The sequence below is a fragment of the Trematosphaeria pertusa genome (assembly GCF_010094035.1).
Source record: "Trematosphaeria pertusa strain CBS 122368 unplaced genomic scaffold BU26scaffold_1, whole genome shotgun sequence".
NCBI classification, from domain to species: domain Eukaryota; kingdom Fungi; phylum Ascomycota; class Dothideomycetes; order Pleosporales; family Trematosphaeriaceae; genus Trematosphaeria; species Trematosphaeria pertusa.
Genome location: NW_022987212.1, coordinates 4,854,148 through 4,869,880, shown reverse-complemented (window position 1 = coordinate 4,869,880; position 15,733 = coordinate 4,854,148). Strand labels below are relative to the sequence as shown.

General features: G+C 55.5%; 4 protein-coding genes across 4 annotated transcripts; 2 read left to right on the top strand and 2 right to left on the bottom strand.

The window, feature by feature from the left end:
* Positions 1-1,823: 1,823 nt before the first annotated feature.
* On the top strand, positions 1,824-3,950 carry BU26DRAFT_414916 (choline transport protein-like protein; the record flags this gene model as incomplete). The annotated part of the gene is made up of 5 exons (XM_033823092.1): positions 1,824-2,013; positions 2,143-2,449; positions 2,702-2,910; positions 2,973-3,498; positions 3,566-3,950. 5 exons carry the CDS (start codon positions 1,824-1,826, stop codon positions 3,948-3,950), a joined length of 1,617 nt encoding a protein of 538 aa, XP_033692412.1.
* Positions 3,951-5,156: 1,206 nt separating this feature from the next.
* On the bottom strand, positions 5,157-10,085 carry BU26DRAFT_412418 (uncharacterized protein; the record flags this gene model as incomplete). Its single annotated transcript, XM_033822968.1, has 2 exons — positions 5,157-9,828; positions 9,937-10,085. The coding sequence occupies 2 exons, from the start codon at positions 10,083-10,085 to the stop codon at positions 5,157-5,159; spliced, it is 4,821 nt and encodes a 1,606-aa protein (XP_033692411.1).
* A 361-nt stretch (positions 10,086-10,446) lies between these two features.
* BU26DRAFT_446829 (ubiquitin-conjugating enzyme E2 N) lies at positions 10,447-11,378 on the top strand. Its single transcript, XM_033824632.1, has 4 exons — positions 10,447-10,557; positions 10,615-10,703; positions 10,757-10,888; positions 10,937-11,378. Exons 1-4 carry the CDS (start codon positions 10,505-10,507, stop codon positions 11,110-11,112), a joined length of 450 nt encoding a protein of 149 aa, XP_033692410.1. The 5' UTR covers positions 10,447-10,504; the 3' UTR covers positions 11,113-11,378.
* Positions 11,379-11,636: 258 nt separating this feature from the next.
* Positions 11,637-12,337, bottom strand: BU26DRAFT_499904 (uncharacterized protein; the record flags this gene model as incomplete). Its single annotated transcript, XM_033826444.1, has 2 exons — positions 11,637-12,050; positions 12,242-12,337. 2 exons carry the CDS (start codon positions 12,335-12,337, stop codon positions 11,637-11,639), a joined length of 510 nt encoding a protein of 169 aa, XP_033692409.1.
* Positions 12,338-15,733: the final 3,396 nt, after the last annotated feature.

Here is a 15,733-nt window from a genome sequence, read left to right as displayed (position 1 = left end):
TTTCGCGGTGTACCCGTAGCCAAGGTACCTCCGGTAGATGAGACAGGGCCATGGACTGGACTGGACTACGGGAGTTACAGGCACAAGACTCGACATCAGGCCGTCAAAACTTCAGCACCAGGGAAACAAATGTCACGGTGTACTGTGCCAATGTACCTCCACTGCACTCGAAGAGCCATGGCACTGCGAGGTACACGAGACGGACTACCCCTGTACAGGACTCGATATCAAGAATACAAAGCTCCAGCACCAGGGAAGACGAATGTAACGGCGTGCCATGTCCAATCTATCGAGTGCCCCTATGCACCGTGGATGTTGCGAGATACGGGCCGAGTGGACTGCCGAGCTCAGGGTGTGCGACAGTGGAGCATGAGAATCAGGATAGTGGGTTACACGAGAGTAGTGCTTTGTGCTACGAGGAACGGCGCGGAAGTGAGCGACCTACCGCTTTGGAGAGCGGATGTGGGAGTCTTATATGCCGTTGGTTTGTGGTGCTGGCGCCGTACAGAAGCCCAGAGCCGACGGAGCGGGAGTGGATTCATTCGAAGAAGCTCGGTGGTGATCTTGGGATGCGGTGGAGGGTCGACTGGATCTGATTGCCGTATCTGGCAATTCACGTGCCGCGCCTTCGATGGTATCTTCGTGGGAACTAGATGAGATAATTCCATCGCGAAAGACCTTCAGACTAGAACGTTTTCGCAGGGTGTAAGGGCTTCGCGCTCTCCCCCACCATCGCTGCAGCTTGAGATACTGCGTCTTCCATGTCGCGACGAGCACACAAACGGCTTGCCGCCATCCAAGAGCACAACATGATGCTGTACAACTGAAAGCATCACGCTACTATCCACTAAGCTACGCCCCTCAACGCGCATCGGCTTGTCCACCATCCCACCTCCTACTCGCAGATCCGATACTCACCTGACGTCCGCGAATTACGTCGAGGGTTGATTGTGATAGGCGTTTGTTCGGCCGGTCTCGAAGAGCGTTCACACCCCGGTCCTATTCGCGGATACGGGAGCCATGCGTGTACACTTCGCTTTTTCGAGGATTACGCCCGGCAGACAGGCTGGAGGTGCTCGGTCCAGGGCACAAACTCTCTGAGGGGCGCAGTTTGTGTATTTCTACAATTTCAGTTCCGTCAAGAGAATTCGATGACTCGGAGTACTTGACTACTTGGTGATTGAAGAGCAAGGCAAGGTCCACCAGGGAGGAATTGGAAACGAAGAACGTCTAACCGGGATGCGGACCAAGCTTCTGGCACGCCAACCTCGATTCTCCGCACCGCTCCGCCCGCTGCACGCTCTAAACTCTGTATCTTCTTTCTATATCAGGGCAAGCGGCATTCCGGCAACTCCACGAGCATACAACGCTCATGTACGGAACAGCGCGGCGGTGGCAGCTATATTGCTGCTGGGACGAGGATCTCGACCGAAGCCATCGGTGCGGGAAGCAAGCACGCACGCACGCCCGTAATCATCTACCCGATGCGCATCTACTTTCCTAGGTTGCGTTCGCGTGGAGGTGCTGATTCGCTATCTCCTTATCTCGATGTTCATCAGACAGGCCGCTCCCTGGCCCCCGGGAAGGCGTGCTGTGTGGGAACTGCGTATATACCAAGCTTCGCGTCATCTCTCCTGCACCCATATCTTGAGCTCTCCCAAGCTTCTTTTTCCCAGCAGTTGCTTACTTGGCTTCCTACGACAAGCATCGCGCCAAGCTAGTTCGCGGTCGCAAGCGTGACTTCCCCAGATTTTGCCTATTGAGGCTAGCTGGAACCTCCGATTTTGTATCGCATTCCTAGCTGAAGGAGAAATTCATTCAAGATGGCGGAAGGCGTTGATGAAAAAGCGCTGGCACCAGTGTCGAGCGTCGATATGGCGAAAGGGGAGATGACCAGCATCGATCGCGATGCGATGAAGCTGGCTGAGATGGGTTACACGCAGGATATGCAGCGGAACTTTAGCGTTTGGTCTGTCCTTGGTGTTGGTTTCTCACTGACCAACTCTTGGTTTGGTATGTATTGCCCATATAGAGCAGCTCTCTTAGCTCTACCCGCTTTTCTTTAAGTCTCTCCAGTGTTTTTTCCGAGATCGCACTCCCGTCTTCTTCTCCTCCAAATCCTCAACTAACGCACCGTCCCAGGGATATCCGCCGCCCTCGTAACCGGTATCAACTCCGGCGGCCCCATTCTCATCATCTACGGCATCATCCTCATCGCGCTCGTCTCCACCTGCGTCGGCATCTCCCTAAGCGAACTCGCGTCAGCACTGCCCAATGCAGGCGGCCAGTACTTTTGGGCGAACGAATTGGCTCCCAAGAGATATGCGAACTTTGCGAGTTATTTAACGGGATGGTTTGCGTGGTGGGGAAGCATTTTTACGAGTGCGAGTGTCGCCCTGGCGATGGGGAGTGCGATGGTGGGGTGCTATCAGTTGAGTCACCCGGATTTGTGAGTATGTTTTCATCAGTCGATTTCGGACTTGCAATGTTGAAAGAGTTGGAGAAGAGAGCTCGTGGCTGCCTTGTGTTGGTCGTCAAAGACGGTGTGAAGTTCTCTAATCTGTGCGGAATCCCTTCAACTGCGAGGCTTCTCCTACTACCAAAGCGAGCTCGGACAAGGCCTCTCTTTACTTCATACGGCTTTTCTCAGAGTCCAGAAATTTCTCACTTCTAATGTCCAGATCAATGCTAATCATAGCAGCGTCATCAAATCCTGGCACGTCTTTGTCGCCTACCAAATGGCCAACATCTTCTGCTTCTTCTTCAACTGCTATGGCAAAACGCTTCCCACCGTCGCCAAAGTAACCCTATGGACCTCCCTCATCTCCTTCGCCGTAATTCTCATCACCGTCCCGGCTGTAGCACCAACTCATCAACACGCCAAATTTGTCTTTGCAACGTTTATCAACAGTACGTCCCACCCTCTCTTCTCCCCCATCGCTTTTCCTGCCCAAATGCTGACGCACTGCTAGATACCGGCTGGGAACAAGGCGGCATAGCCTTCATCGTCGGCCTCGTCAACACAAACTGGTCCTTCGCCTGCCTCGACTGCGCAACCCACTTGGCAGAAGAAGTCCACCGGCCCGAGCGCATGATCCCCATCGCCATCATGGGCACCGTCGCCATCGGCTTCGTCACCTCCTGGTTCTGGAGCATGGCCATGTTCTTCAGCATCGTGGGCGACTTCCAGGACATCGTCGGCAGCGCGACGCTGGTGCCCATCCTAGAGCTATTCTACAAGGCGCTGAACAATAAGGGCGGGGCCATCTTTCTAGAGGCCCTGATTATTGCGACGGGGCTGGGCTGCTTGGTCGCGAGTCACACGTGGCAGAGCCGACTGTGCTGGAGCTTCGCCCGCGACCGCGGTCTCCCGGGCCACCAGTGGCTCAGCAAGGTCCATCCGACGCTCGACGTACCCGTCATCGCGCACTTCGCTAGCTGCGTCATCGTCGCGATCGTCGGCTGCTTATACCTCGCCTCCCTCACAGCGTTCAACTCGTAAGCGCTCCCTCCTTCCCTTCCCCTTCCCCCTCGACCTCGCCACATCGCTAATCCACACCCCCAGCATGATAACAGCCTGCATCGTCCTCCTCTACATCAGCTACTCCATCCCCGTCATCTGCCTACTCCTCAAAGGCCGTAGCAATCTCAAACCAGGCCCCTTCTTCCTCGGCCCCGTCGGCCTGGTCGCAAACTGCGTGCTGCTCGCCTGGACCCTCTTCACGCTCGTCATGTACAGCTTCCCCTACGCGAAACCGGTGAAAGCGGGCAATATGAACTATGTGAGCGCTGTGTATGCCGTCGTTACGAGTATTATGGCGGTGGATTGGCTGGTGCGCGGAAGGAAGAGTTTCAGGGGCGTGGGCGAGCGCAAGAGCGATGTTGTGCATGCGGTGGAGGGCGTGAGGTCGGGGAGTGTGGGGGCCCAGGGGGGCGTGGTGTATGCGTAGATGGGATGGGATGCTGACTTCAGGCACGCTTGCTTTGCGGAGATGCCGGGAAGTTGCTGTTCACTGGCAGGTAGTACAGGGCTGGCGGGTTTGCAGTCGGAAGTGGTGACGTGGATGCGTGTTTGGGTAGATTTGCGTATCACCTTCTGCGCTTCGTATTATGTACTACTGCTTTTGAGGGATTTTGCAGAGAGATAGTGATGTAGAAGAGATGAGTACGCCGCTCACGCAATATTTATGAATTTTGTTATTCGTACAGAGTTACATGAGTATTCTTGTTCCCCCATATAGCTACCTAGCTATCTAGCTGTGGCCAGAACATGGGCAATTCATTCCGCTCAGACCTGTTCACCGTGCACATTGACCAGCTGAGAGATTGAAAACGACTCTTAAATTTGACTAGCATACACCCACCACCTCGAGTAAGTTAAACACTACATAGAAAACATGCTGAAGATGCGCATAACTAAGACTCCTATAGCCGTACAGATGCCGATATATTTGTTGTACAGGGTATAATTGAAGAGCCCTATAACCGTTGAGGAGGAAAACACCCATAAATGCGGAATAGATGATGAGCCGATATGCAGTGACCGACCGGTCTGCAGAAATATGTGTGCCCCGGATATTACACGTATCGTACGACAGTGCTCGAAGGAGGATCCGACAATAGAAAGATACGAGGGAAATACATGGCCGATTATGGTATGCCGGAAATTGAAGTATGTGTCAGAGGAGTCGTACAGTGATAGACGAGATGGCTGGGTGGCGGTGGATGGATGTAGGGGCGTGTTGGTTTCGGATCGATAAGCCGGTCGATGCCGGATGTTGAAATACGAGTTTGCTGGGTAACCGACGATAGTATGGTATGATATCGAAATAGATGGTGATGTCGAAGTAAACGCGTATTTCGAATCTAGGATATGGATGTAGAAATCGCTGTTGGAACAGCAGTATGCTGAATAAATGGCGATAAGGTCCGAAGAATTGTGGTATTGAAGTCGGACGAGAGGCCCGTATCCGGTATGTAAAGCTGGCTGGAAGTTTGTTGGCGATGATCGGGTGCCTCCTGTTATACGAGCCGGTCGTTTTGCGTCGTGTGGTCCGGCTCCATCCAGGTCCGTCCGCAAGTCGAGGTGTGGGAAATGCAGCCACATCCATCCCACTTCCTCACCATACAACCGACTCTCCCCTGAGACCTTCTGGTCAATAGTAACTCTTCCCCGTAACCCTCGCCTTCCTCTTGCCCTTGCCCTTCTTCTCCCCTCTCCTCCCGTCTTCTTTCCCCTCTTTCCCCTGCTCATCCCACCTCCTAACCTCTTCCTTATACTCCATATCCTGCGCAAGAGTCATCCTGCTACCCTTCGTACTAGCCTCCTCTTCAAACTCCACTTCTGGCAGCCATCCGCCTCGTTCCTCCCAGCCCCTCACACCCTCGACGTACTCTACGATACTGCCATGCTCGTAGTCGTCTTCGAAGCCACAGCCACAACCACAGCCGACTACGCACTCGCCTTCGTCCATGCCCAGTTCGTCGTCCATGCAGTCGAAGTGAGCGACGTGACCGCATGCGGGACAGAGGTAGAACCGTCCTGAGACGCGGATCCAGCATATGCTGCAGCTATAGATGGGCTCACTCTTCCCTTTCTTGGGAGAAGAGGCAGTAGTGTCCTGGAGTCGGCTTGAGGCCGAATGGCCCGAGATGTTGGATGTAGCGCGCGAGAGGGATGGGCGGGGTCGTAGGTGTGTATACGGCGAGAGCTTGCTTTCTCCTGCGCCATCTGTGAACGGATCGTTAGAGGGCGCCGGTGTCGGAATGGATAGGCGCAGGTATTGCTCTGCGGGAATGAAGACGTCTGCCGGTGGTGCAGGAACCTCGTCCAATAGCATAAAGGAGCTACTTGGCTTGAACTCTACGGCTTCGGGGTTGAGGGCAAAGTGTCGCGGAGAAGCGATTGGGGACCGTTTGAATTGTGCAGCGGTAGCAGCCGGGGGTGCTAGAGTGGAAGCCCGCGAGATAGGTTGCACCGTCAGCTCTGACTCGACCCTGTCATGGCCTTCTTTCTTGAGCGCGAGATGCATAGATCCTGCTTTTGACCCGCCGCCTCTTGATACATCCTCGAACGGGAAATATGACACGAGCCCGTTGAACTTAAGCACCTCCGCCCTCTTGCTGACAAGACCCCAGCAGCCCAGTATCTCGGCGTATTGTTCCCTCCATGCGCGGTACAGCCACTCCTTTGACATGTCCAGCAGCGGTGCGCTCACACACGCCTCGTCATCGAACTTGTCCTGATTCTTGAGTGTGACTCTGATCCTTGAGCCGTCATCCCCATCCTCTGTGCCCAGTGTAAGAGGAGCTGTATACTCCGAACCGCCGTCGAACGTGACCCCTATGTCATTATATTCGGAATCCGAGTCGGAAATGTAATCGATGATGGTACGGTCTGCCTGCCCAAAGCTAGCCCTCTTCCCATGCTTCGACCGCGGGGCTACACCAAGACCACGTTCATTACTACCACTACTATAGAAAGTTGTCGTCCCCCATGTGACACCGCTAGTGGGTGCAGATGTCGAGAGGTCATCAGTGCGAGATTTAACGGGCGGCGAGGATGACATAAACTTGTTGGAGATCGTAGCGATGGCACTGGCAAAATTCCCCGAGGACGTCTTCTTGACGGCGGTATGTGACATTTCAGGACTCGTAGAATACGGCGTATGGCTGGCTGTTGCGGAGCGAAGGGTGGGAGCGCGTGAGAGGGTCGGCGGCGTGTTGCCTGTAGAGTAAGGGGTTACTGGTTCAGACGGCAGCGTATCACTTCCCCAAGGGCCATTCGACGAACCATGCGACCCATACGTATCAAGATGTCTTGAAAGGCGATGCCAACCAAACTCATTATTCACAGGCGTAGCGTATCTTGAATGGGCGGGGGTGGACGGAATAGAAAGGGTAGGTTTGAACAGGCTCCATGCGGCGTCGGCAGAGGCGAAGTAGTCGAGGGAGAAGGCCGGAGCTTCCATAGAAAGGTGCGGATGTTTCGTCTTGGCCATGGTGGTAGTCACTCCTTCACGGGCAGCAGGTTCCGAAAATACACACGACAGCATAGCAAGCATCTGGGTGTCGGCCAAGCGCTCAAAGTGATCAAACAGAGCGGGAATCAGCCAGGTAACGACGGGATTGTGGCCCCACTTCACTCTCCCTCTCAGCTTCGGGTTTGTCACGGTCTCCGCCTCGTCAAACTGGAGGTCCAGGCCGCTGTCCTTGCGCTTGATTCTTACCAGTGCTCGGCGGGCAAGCACCAAAACCTGTTCTCGCCTGTGTTGTTGGGGTAGGATTTCGAGGGGTACCTCGTTATTCAGGATTAGTCTGCAAAGCTGCCAGATGTCCGCCAAGTCATCAAACCCATTCCTCCTCGCAACCTCTGAATTATGCAAACAAACCGCCGGCCCATCGCCAAAAACCAAGTACCCCTCCGCCAAGACTCGCTTGCTAGGGATGAACTGAGCAACCACGGAATCCAGGATAGACACAATAGACCTTTTCTTGTTCAGGTGCGCAGCGTCAGTCGAGGACGGAAGAGAAGCTTTGCTATGCAACCGGGGCGGTTTTTGCCAGGGTAACGGGGGCAGGAAATTCCCAAATCGGATATCGGTCTCTTGATCGGAACCGGAAGATGATGAAGGTGACGAAGATGATTCCCAAGATACCACAGAAGACGCCGGAGATTCCGAGTCATGGATAGCGACAATTCGGCCGAAAGCTTCAAATATGTCGTCCTTTGATGGATTCTGCCGGAGATGCCGGGGTAGCCGTATCAGATCAGTCATCAGACCAGTAGAGCTCGTCACCGGTTTCTGAGCCAGCCTTACGCAGACGAGGGATCCAAGACTGGAAAATCTTATCGTGGTCTGTACAGGAAGGGGAATGTTAGCATTTGAATGTGAGGAGTGCATAAGATCATTAGTGAATTCACCAGAGTCCGAATCATCCTCCTCCTCACTAGAGCTCTTCTGATCTGTAGACTGTCCGAGGTCCGGCTCCGGATCTGGCGCATCCGTTTTCGGCTTGGCTTTTGGAACGCGTCCGTCGTACTCCTTGGCCATGTTGAGGGCGTCTTCCAAGCTCCGGTCGCCCAACGCATAGGAAAGCACGGCTTCCAAGGCCTCTCGGGCGCGCACTGCGTACGCCTCCGCAATGGCCTCCATGGCGGTCTCCAGATGGTCAAGCATTGCCGGTGCGATGGCGGCAGTCGTCTTCTCGAAAGCTATGCGGAGCGGATGGGCCTGCTGGTTAATCACTTCACCTTCGTCGTTGAGCTCCTGTTCTACGCCGGGATAGTACTCCGGAAATGTAATCTTGACGCGGAGAAATGCTAGTTTCCTAGCCGGCGTCTGACTATTGGGGTCGGGATAGTAGCTTTCTCCCCAAGGGGCCTTGAACGCAACTACCACTTGACGAAAGCGGAGCTCTGCGGTGTCAAAGGCTACGTTCGGAAATTTCAAGTCCGCACGCTTGATTTCGCCAGCCAAGCTGTGGCCTGCTTCGTACTTTTCGTCAATGAGCTTGCCGTCGCCATCGAACGTTCGCTTGGTCACGTTCACGTTATGCATCCATGTAACCTGGGTCATAATGCGTTGAGCTGGACTGCTCCGCACCTTGTGGGCCGACATGGTGACTCTCTTTGGCTCTGCCTTGAACAGAGAGCTCAAGCCCGTCTGCATCTGCATATGTTTCTGATTTTTGAAGACGGCGTTTTTGAACAGTGCGGCGAGGTTCCCCTGCTGAGGTGGTTCTTCTTCTAGGTCCGCTTCCGGGAGAACTTGCGGACCATCGCGGAACGAGATGTATCGAGCTCCCCTTCGGGTCGTACTCGGGGCTTCAGTTACTCGACTGCCTTTCCTGAAGCCAACTGCTTGCTCTAAGATGCCGGGCGTGACACTATGCAGGCGGAGGCGGTGGTCGGCTCCCCACGTCACCAACTGGAAATCGCGATTGTCGATACCGTTGTCGGTACTGCCTCGTGAGCGCCAGAGAAACTCATGCAGACGTGTCTCGATTGCATCTGTACGAAAGACGTGGTCCGGAGAGCCTGAAGTAATGGGTCGAAAGGTGTTGTCTGCCGGCTGCTTGTACAGCGCTAACGGAGCGCCAACCACTTGGGGCATTGCGACAATCCCGTTTGGAAACGGAGTGTGGCGGGCACGCAGGAGCGGAAAGCCATGGTAGATCGTGTGGCTAGGCTGTCTCACGGTCTCTGCAGCTCCAGCTTGATCCCACTGCTTGATCGTCTTGTCCAGTGAACATGTGAGGATCCTCGTCGGATGTGATCGATGCCAGTCGATGCCATATACCTTGTTGAAGTGGGCATGGATAGTGGTGACCGGGCGTGCGCCGTGGCGAACATCCCAGACTTGCACATAACGGTCATGGGAAGAAGCAAGAGTGTTGGAATTCTGCCTATTCCATTTGACTTGGGTAGCGCCTGCTTCGAAGTCGGCGAAAGTGTGAGTTGAACGCTGCCGCACCGATGGCAGTGCAAGCCTAGTAGCAACGTTTGGTGTACGCAAGTCCCAGGTGCAGACGCGCGTGTCGAGAGCACACGTAGCCAGCATATCGGGGTGGTGGGCAGAGAAGTTGATGTCTGTGATCTGTCGGTCGTGGCCTTCAAGAGTGTACTGGATTGGCGCCTCTGTGGCGTCCGTCTTCATATTCAGGTTGAAGATGAGAGCCTTGTTGTTGTTTGTCGACGCGACCCATTCAGCACGGATGGCGAAGGGCGAGCACTGGACATCGGCGACCTCAAACTGGGTGGAGTACTGTATGAAGCGGGGCAGCTCATACGGATTGTCCAAGTCGACGATGACGAGGCCCTTTTTGCTGCGCACGGTTAGCGATAGCGGATTGATTGCCAGATGCCAGATGCCAGATGCCAGCTATTCGGCCCTGAGACTCTTGGGTTCTGTAGACGCCAACGGGAGGACTTACCCTGCGAGCACCGCGTCTCGGCCACTCGGCGAGATCGAGGCGGCGGTATAGCCGCCCTCGATCTGGATGGTCGCATCTGTCTCGAAGGTCGGGCTCTCGAAAGGGGAGCCCGGCCCCACGTGCTGGGCAGCGCTGCCCGCCGCTGCCATGCTGGTGGTGATGCACGTGAGGACGTCGAGGCGGTGGTTGCGGCGACAAGTATTGAAAGCCGGGGCGGCGTAAGGAATAAGCACGGGCGCGGGCTAGGGGTCGCCAAGACCGCCCCAGTGACTGGAAGCGAGCCAGTGGCATTTGCTGACAAGCGCCCCCTTGCTGCTTCCGGCAATCACATACCCACAGCGCCGTAACAATGGCTGACGCAGCCGATGATTACGACTGGGAAGCGGCAATCGCCCTCTCGGTGGCCCGTGTGTGGGAGTGGCTTGGAAAGCTCGACCACATCCAGGACCCGGTCATTCGGTCCTCCTTCCCACCACCACCAGTGTCCCGCTTTTCCTGGAGCTCCTCAGAGGACGATTCCGATAGCGATCAAACAATCATCTCAACCTCGGCACCACCAAGCCCCCCGATGGCTCTTCCAAAGCGGATCATCAAGGAGACGGAGCGGTTGATGGCGGAGCCGTGAGTAAGCCGGTGCGCAACCATGTCCCACAGACAACTGACAGTGCTGCCATCCAGGGTACAAGGCATCTCTGCGATTCCCCACGAGGAGAATCTCCGCCACTTCGACGTCGTGATCTTCGGCCCCTCTCAGAGCCCGTACGAGGGTAGGTGCACTCCGCGGTAATGATGCAAACGCGACGTGAACTGACCTCCATAGGCGGCGTCTTCAAGGCAGAGCTCTTCCTCCCCGAAGACTATCCCATGGCTCCGCCAAAGGTCCGGTTCCTCACCAAGATCTACCACCCCAACATCGATCGTCTGGGCCGCATCTGCCTGGACGTCCTTAAGAGTGAGTTCAGCGACCCTAATGACGCGCAGCCTCCGCTGACCCATCCAGGCAACTGGTCTCCAGCCTTGCAAATCCGCACGATTCTTCTCTCCATCCAGGCCCTCCTTGGCGCGCCGAACCCGGACGACCCGCTCGCCAACGACGTCGCTCAGCAATGGAAGGAGGATCAGAACAAGGCCATCGCCACGGCCAAGGAATGGACCGAGAAGTACGCGAAGCCGTGAGACGTGGCACACGATCACTCTCAAGAACTTAGGTCTCTTGCTTCGGCTTTTGAGCGAGCGACTGAACACTTCTTTGGAGGCCCCGACGGTTGAGGATAAGGCGGTTCCCGATGGATATAGACTTTGCATATCGGCTGAACGATTGCACGGCTTTGATGCCCCGGCTTATGGATGCTGGAGAACCTTTCTCCCGGCGAGAGTCTTCTAGCCAACGACTCATGACAGACGAGCCATGAATGAATAATGATATCAAGATTTCCCAATCATACTGACACTCCCTTTTGTGAGACAGTTCTTGGTCGGACCCAGTGTGCGTGTCTTTGAGCATGTGGAAGTGAAATGTGAGCCAGCCTATGACTACACCTTGGCGTCGTGACGAAGGGGTTTGCACGATGAGCCTTCGGAACTCTAGGTACCCTAGATAGGCGCAGATGAGGAAGAGTTATCCGAAGGCTTCCGTCTGTTTGCTTTCTTGCGCCCAGGTGAGTCGTTTCGGCCGCTTTTCGATAGCCCGGCGGGCTAACTTAGAGCACGCCAGAGCATCCCGTCAACTTGTTTGTACTTCCACCACGACCGCCGCTTACGCAAGCACGGCATACAACTGAGGTAGCTCTCCCACTTGCACTGATGATAGCAACAGCGCTGACCATGATCTGCCTGAATCGATGCGCGGGCGAGGTCGGAGCGGCGTTGACGCAGACTTTCCGTACAGGCCGTCGCTCTTTCACGACCACCGCGACAACTTCTCCGACACGGCTTAGAACACTACCCGCCGGCAGGAGGCTCTTGATTTGCAATAGATGCTCCCGTATCCTTACGAGACGCCATGGGCGACCGCGTATCGCATCATAGGCAGCGGCACCGGTGCAACTGCGTTCGGTGTCGACACGCCCATCTCGACCACGAGCACGTCGACAATACCATTTACCTCTCCCCGTCTGCGCAGCTAGCAAGCCTGCTTGCGGAAAGCGATCTCAGGGTAAGTCGATGCGCCTAACGGCATGCAAAGAGAGCTGACTCCGAATAGCATATATACCGACGGCGAAAGGCGAGACGACCCTCGCGGCACGACCTCAGACTCTCCGCGAATGAGCAATCACGGTTTCCGATGCTCTTAACAGCAACTCACAGGACTGTTACTCCAGCCTCCGGTGCCGCGGAAACCGGCGAGGCATTGAGTCCCGCAGCGGATAGACGAAGCGGCGCGAGCGAGGACCTCCAGCATGTCCTCCGCTTCAGATGGACGGGATGGCCATTACTTTGAACATGAAGAGCTCAGGCTTTGGCCCCAGTTCTCATCGATTTTAGGCGCGCACGGCTTTCATAACCCTCTGTCGAGTTTGACCGGCGGTGACTCCGGTTCGACCATATGCTCATACAAGGTGGACACCAATATCGGCGTCCAGGATTTCCGGAGCGCCGACAACGTCTGTCTTCCCTAACGCTTCATACTGAAGCATCCACGCCTGCGCCGACTATTTCGGGAATCTGACGCACCGCTACACGCCCCACGCGCTGGTCCAAGTGACGCCGAAGAGGATATCTCACGATACCGACCTATGCGGTACTTTCGTCGGGTTCCCCGCGGGGCGCGATTGATCTTTTCTCGAGGCCTATGAGAAAGAACAACGGGAAGGCCATCGGCCAGGAGCATTCCGAATGATATAGCATGAGGTAGCAATGCGCGAGTCCGGAGATCCTATGAAGGCGTTACATGCGCTTCGACGCGGAACAAGGACACCATAAAATAGGAAGGAGTCATACCTCTCCTGGGACGGGATGAACCGGCGCATATGTCAGAATAGAGCACCTCGCCGCTTCGATCTTGCTAGCACCACCTCGCGACCTCCAGCGCGGCCGGGCGTCTCGACATCCCGGGCCTGAAAACTTCAGAGCGGTCGTCTTATCATGCTACTGGAGGAACCACTACGGGGTTGTGTCCATTGCGCGGGACAAGAAGAGCAGCGTTTTGTTGTCCGTGATACAGGGCCTGGATTACTCGTCGTTGAGCTGGCCACAGCTGGGGTGCTACAGAAGACGAAAAGGACGCTCACTCCGACCCAGACCTCACTCATACCCTGTCACATGACGTGGCAAGTCCGGGGACGTGAACCTTTCCACAAGGATATGGAGCCATGAAGACGGAGCAGAAATGGCGATGATGGGAGGAGTCGAGCCCGAAGACATGGATGTCGTGGTGTTGACGGGCGTACTTGTCAACAAGCCTGTCCGGTTGACAGCGTGGCCCCGTTCGGGAACGGTCCTTCGAACTTCAGGGCAATGCTCCAGATTTCTAGGACACCGTGAAGCTGGGCTAGGGATATACTACCACCGAGGTAGAGCATGGGATTCGCAGAAGCTTTCCGGGGCTACGATGGTCTGGTGAGCGATGAGAAAGAGTCGGACATTGTCGGTAATGAATTGAAGTGACCGACAAACGGTAGACCGGATATAAAAGCCGAAGGGGATCAGATCCGGGAACACATCCCCATCGTTACCGGAGTTGAGGGAGGAACTCTGTCTCGCTGGGCTACACAGCCAATCATCCTGGGTTTTCTGGCGTGGACGGGGGCTGGCGATGGCCAAGCGCCGTTTCGTATCATCACGACCGGACTAGAGCTCGTCCTGTTGCAACGCGTTCCGGATAAGGCATCCGGTTTAAGAATCGACATGAGATTGTCTCTGGGCCAGCATCGACCTAAATCTCCAGAGGGCCGTTAATATTCGATATGGTTCCAAAACTTCGAATTTGGATGTCTGATTCCAAGAAGCCGGTGAGTCCACGGTACGATGGTGGCTTCTCGTCGACCTCTCTCATCATACAGCGCCGTAGGATCATCCTGTCTTTGGAGGCAATAGCCGCCGCTTTGTGACGGCATCGGCTGTAGTATCCCGCCTGGGTCGAGAACGCCAGCAATCTGTTAATGGAGCCGTTTTCCTTTTCTCCTGGGATCCACGGCGACCTGAGTCGTGAAGTCTAGCCCCCCTTCCTTCTCTGTATCGAGTCTCTAGCTAGGTAATGAGCGGAAGCTCCCACGGATCCGTAGGTCCTTCGGTCCCGGCTTGTCTCTCGAGTCCGCTCATGCTAGAGAGACTGCGAGTTGGTTTGTGAAGACCTCGTCAAGCTCCCAGTCCATTGTGGTTCCACTTGTTACAGCCCTGCTCTTTTGAAGAAATAGGACTTGCATGCCGCCGCGCTTTCAGGTTCTGAGGCCGAGTCGGAAGCTGCTCTCAACCTCCTCGTGGTTCGACATGGTTCGTCGTTGCCCTGTTCAGCTAGGATATTCACACCGACTTAGCCCTAGCGTATTTCCCGAAGGCAGGACGGCCCCGGAAGACACGTACGGTCGACATCGATTGAGAAGCTATTCATACGAAGACGTCCATTGCGGACAAACCCCGATTCCTGGGCATAGCGGCCATGCTCTACGTAGATGGCTAGCCTGCTGTAGGTGCGGTGTTGCGAGAGTTGTCGCGCTTGCGGAGCGGATTACGAGAGTCGATGCCGCCGGCGTCGACGTGGTCATAAGATGTCTGAGCCCTCGTCTGAGTAAGTAGATGTCAAAATACCGGTGCCAAGGGTGTTTCCAATGCTAACGGATTCTGCTGCAGGGCGAGAGACAGGTTTAGGCTTTGCTGGATGCGGTTTGCTCGCCGCTGCCGCCGAGTTCGCGTCGGCCCCGCTCGAGAGGACCCCTTGCTCGCCGAAGGCGCTATGCGAGGGAGGAGAGGATCTCCAATACCTCTTGCGCCTGCTCAACGAGACCTTGAGCTAGCAGAGGCTGGGTAACGTGGCTCTCGTCGATGACTATAGTGGCGCGGAGGTCGACTCCGCAGCCCACCATTCTCGAGGTCAGGGGAGCAGAGCGGGTACCATTCAGGAGATGGCCAAAAGCTGCTGAAGGGAGCTTCTAGGACTTCAATAAACTGAAGCCGCTGTTGGTTGCTGTCGGGGTGGTAGTGGTGTGGGGAGGAGGGCGGAGCGAGACGAAATCTCATACTCGATCACGACCACAACAGCACTAGTGAAGCGCAACCTCGGACTCACTAGCAAACCACATTGATCTCCTCGAGTCAACCGCACTCCCGTCTGGCTTCGTTCCACTCAGCCTGGCTCTCATCAGCGCGCTGTGCCTACCCCGTCTGCCTCCTTACTGAGGGCTATATCTGCTTTCCCCACCCAGATCTAAGGCGGCCTCTACCTCTCCCTCCGCCTGCGCAAAATCCTGGCAGAAGGCCCCCAACCAGCTTCACCGCATTGGATCTTTCAGCGACCATGTGCAGCTGTTTCGGGAGCATCAGAACCTACGCAGCAGCTACCCTCGAGTTTCTGGCCGGCTGGCTGTGGTATTTCAGGACGTGCAAAGGGAAAAAATCGACTGAATGTACACCGACCGAGAAGGCTTCACCAAGCAATAAGGAGAATCAAATTACGGCTACTGAAGAGCTACTCGACCCCGCTCACCCCAACTCTTGTCTTGCATGAGGAGACGGCGCCGAATTCGCCGTAGTGGGATGATATACCGTGCTCGCCTGCACGTTCTGCTGCTCATACTTATACGGCTCATAGCCCGTCTGATATGCGCCGGCGCCGTATTGTCCAACATTGGCTTGCTGCCCA

Excerpts from the sequence above, each read along its gene's own strand:
- BU26DRAFT_446829 (XM_033824632.1), top strand. The coding sequence starts at position 10,505 with ATGGCTCTTCCAAAGCGGATCATCAAGGAGACGGAGCGGTTGATGGCG. Across the intron at positions 10,558-10,614 it reads GAGCGGTTGATGGCGGAGCC|GGTACAAGGCATCTCTGCGA; the intron begins GTGAGTAAGCCG and ends GCTGCCATCCAG. Across the intron at positions 10,889-10,936 it reads CTGCCTGGACGTCCTTAAGA|GCAACTGGTCTCCAGCCTTG; the intron begins GTGAGTTCAGCG and ends TGACCCATCCAG.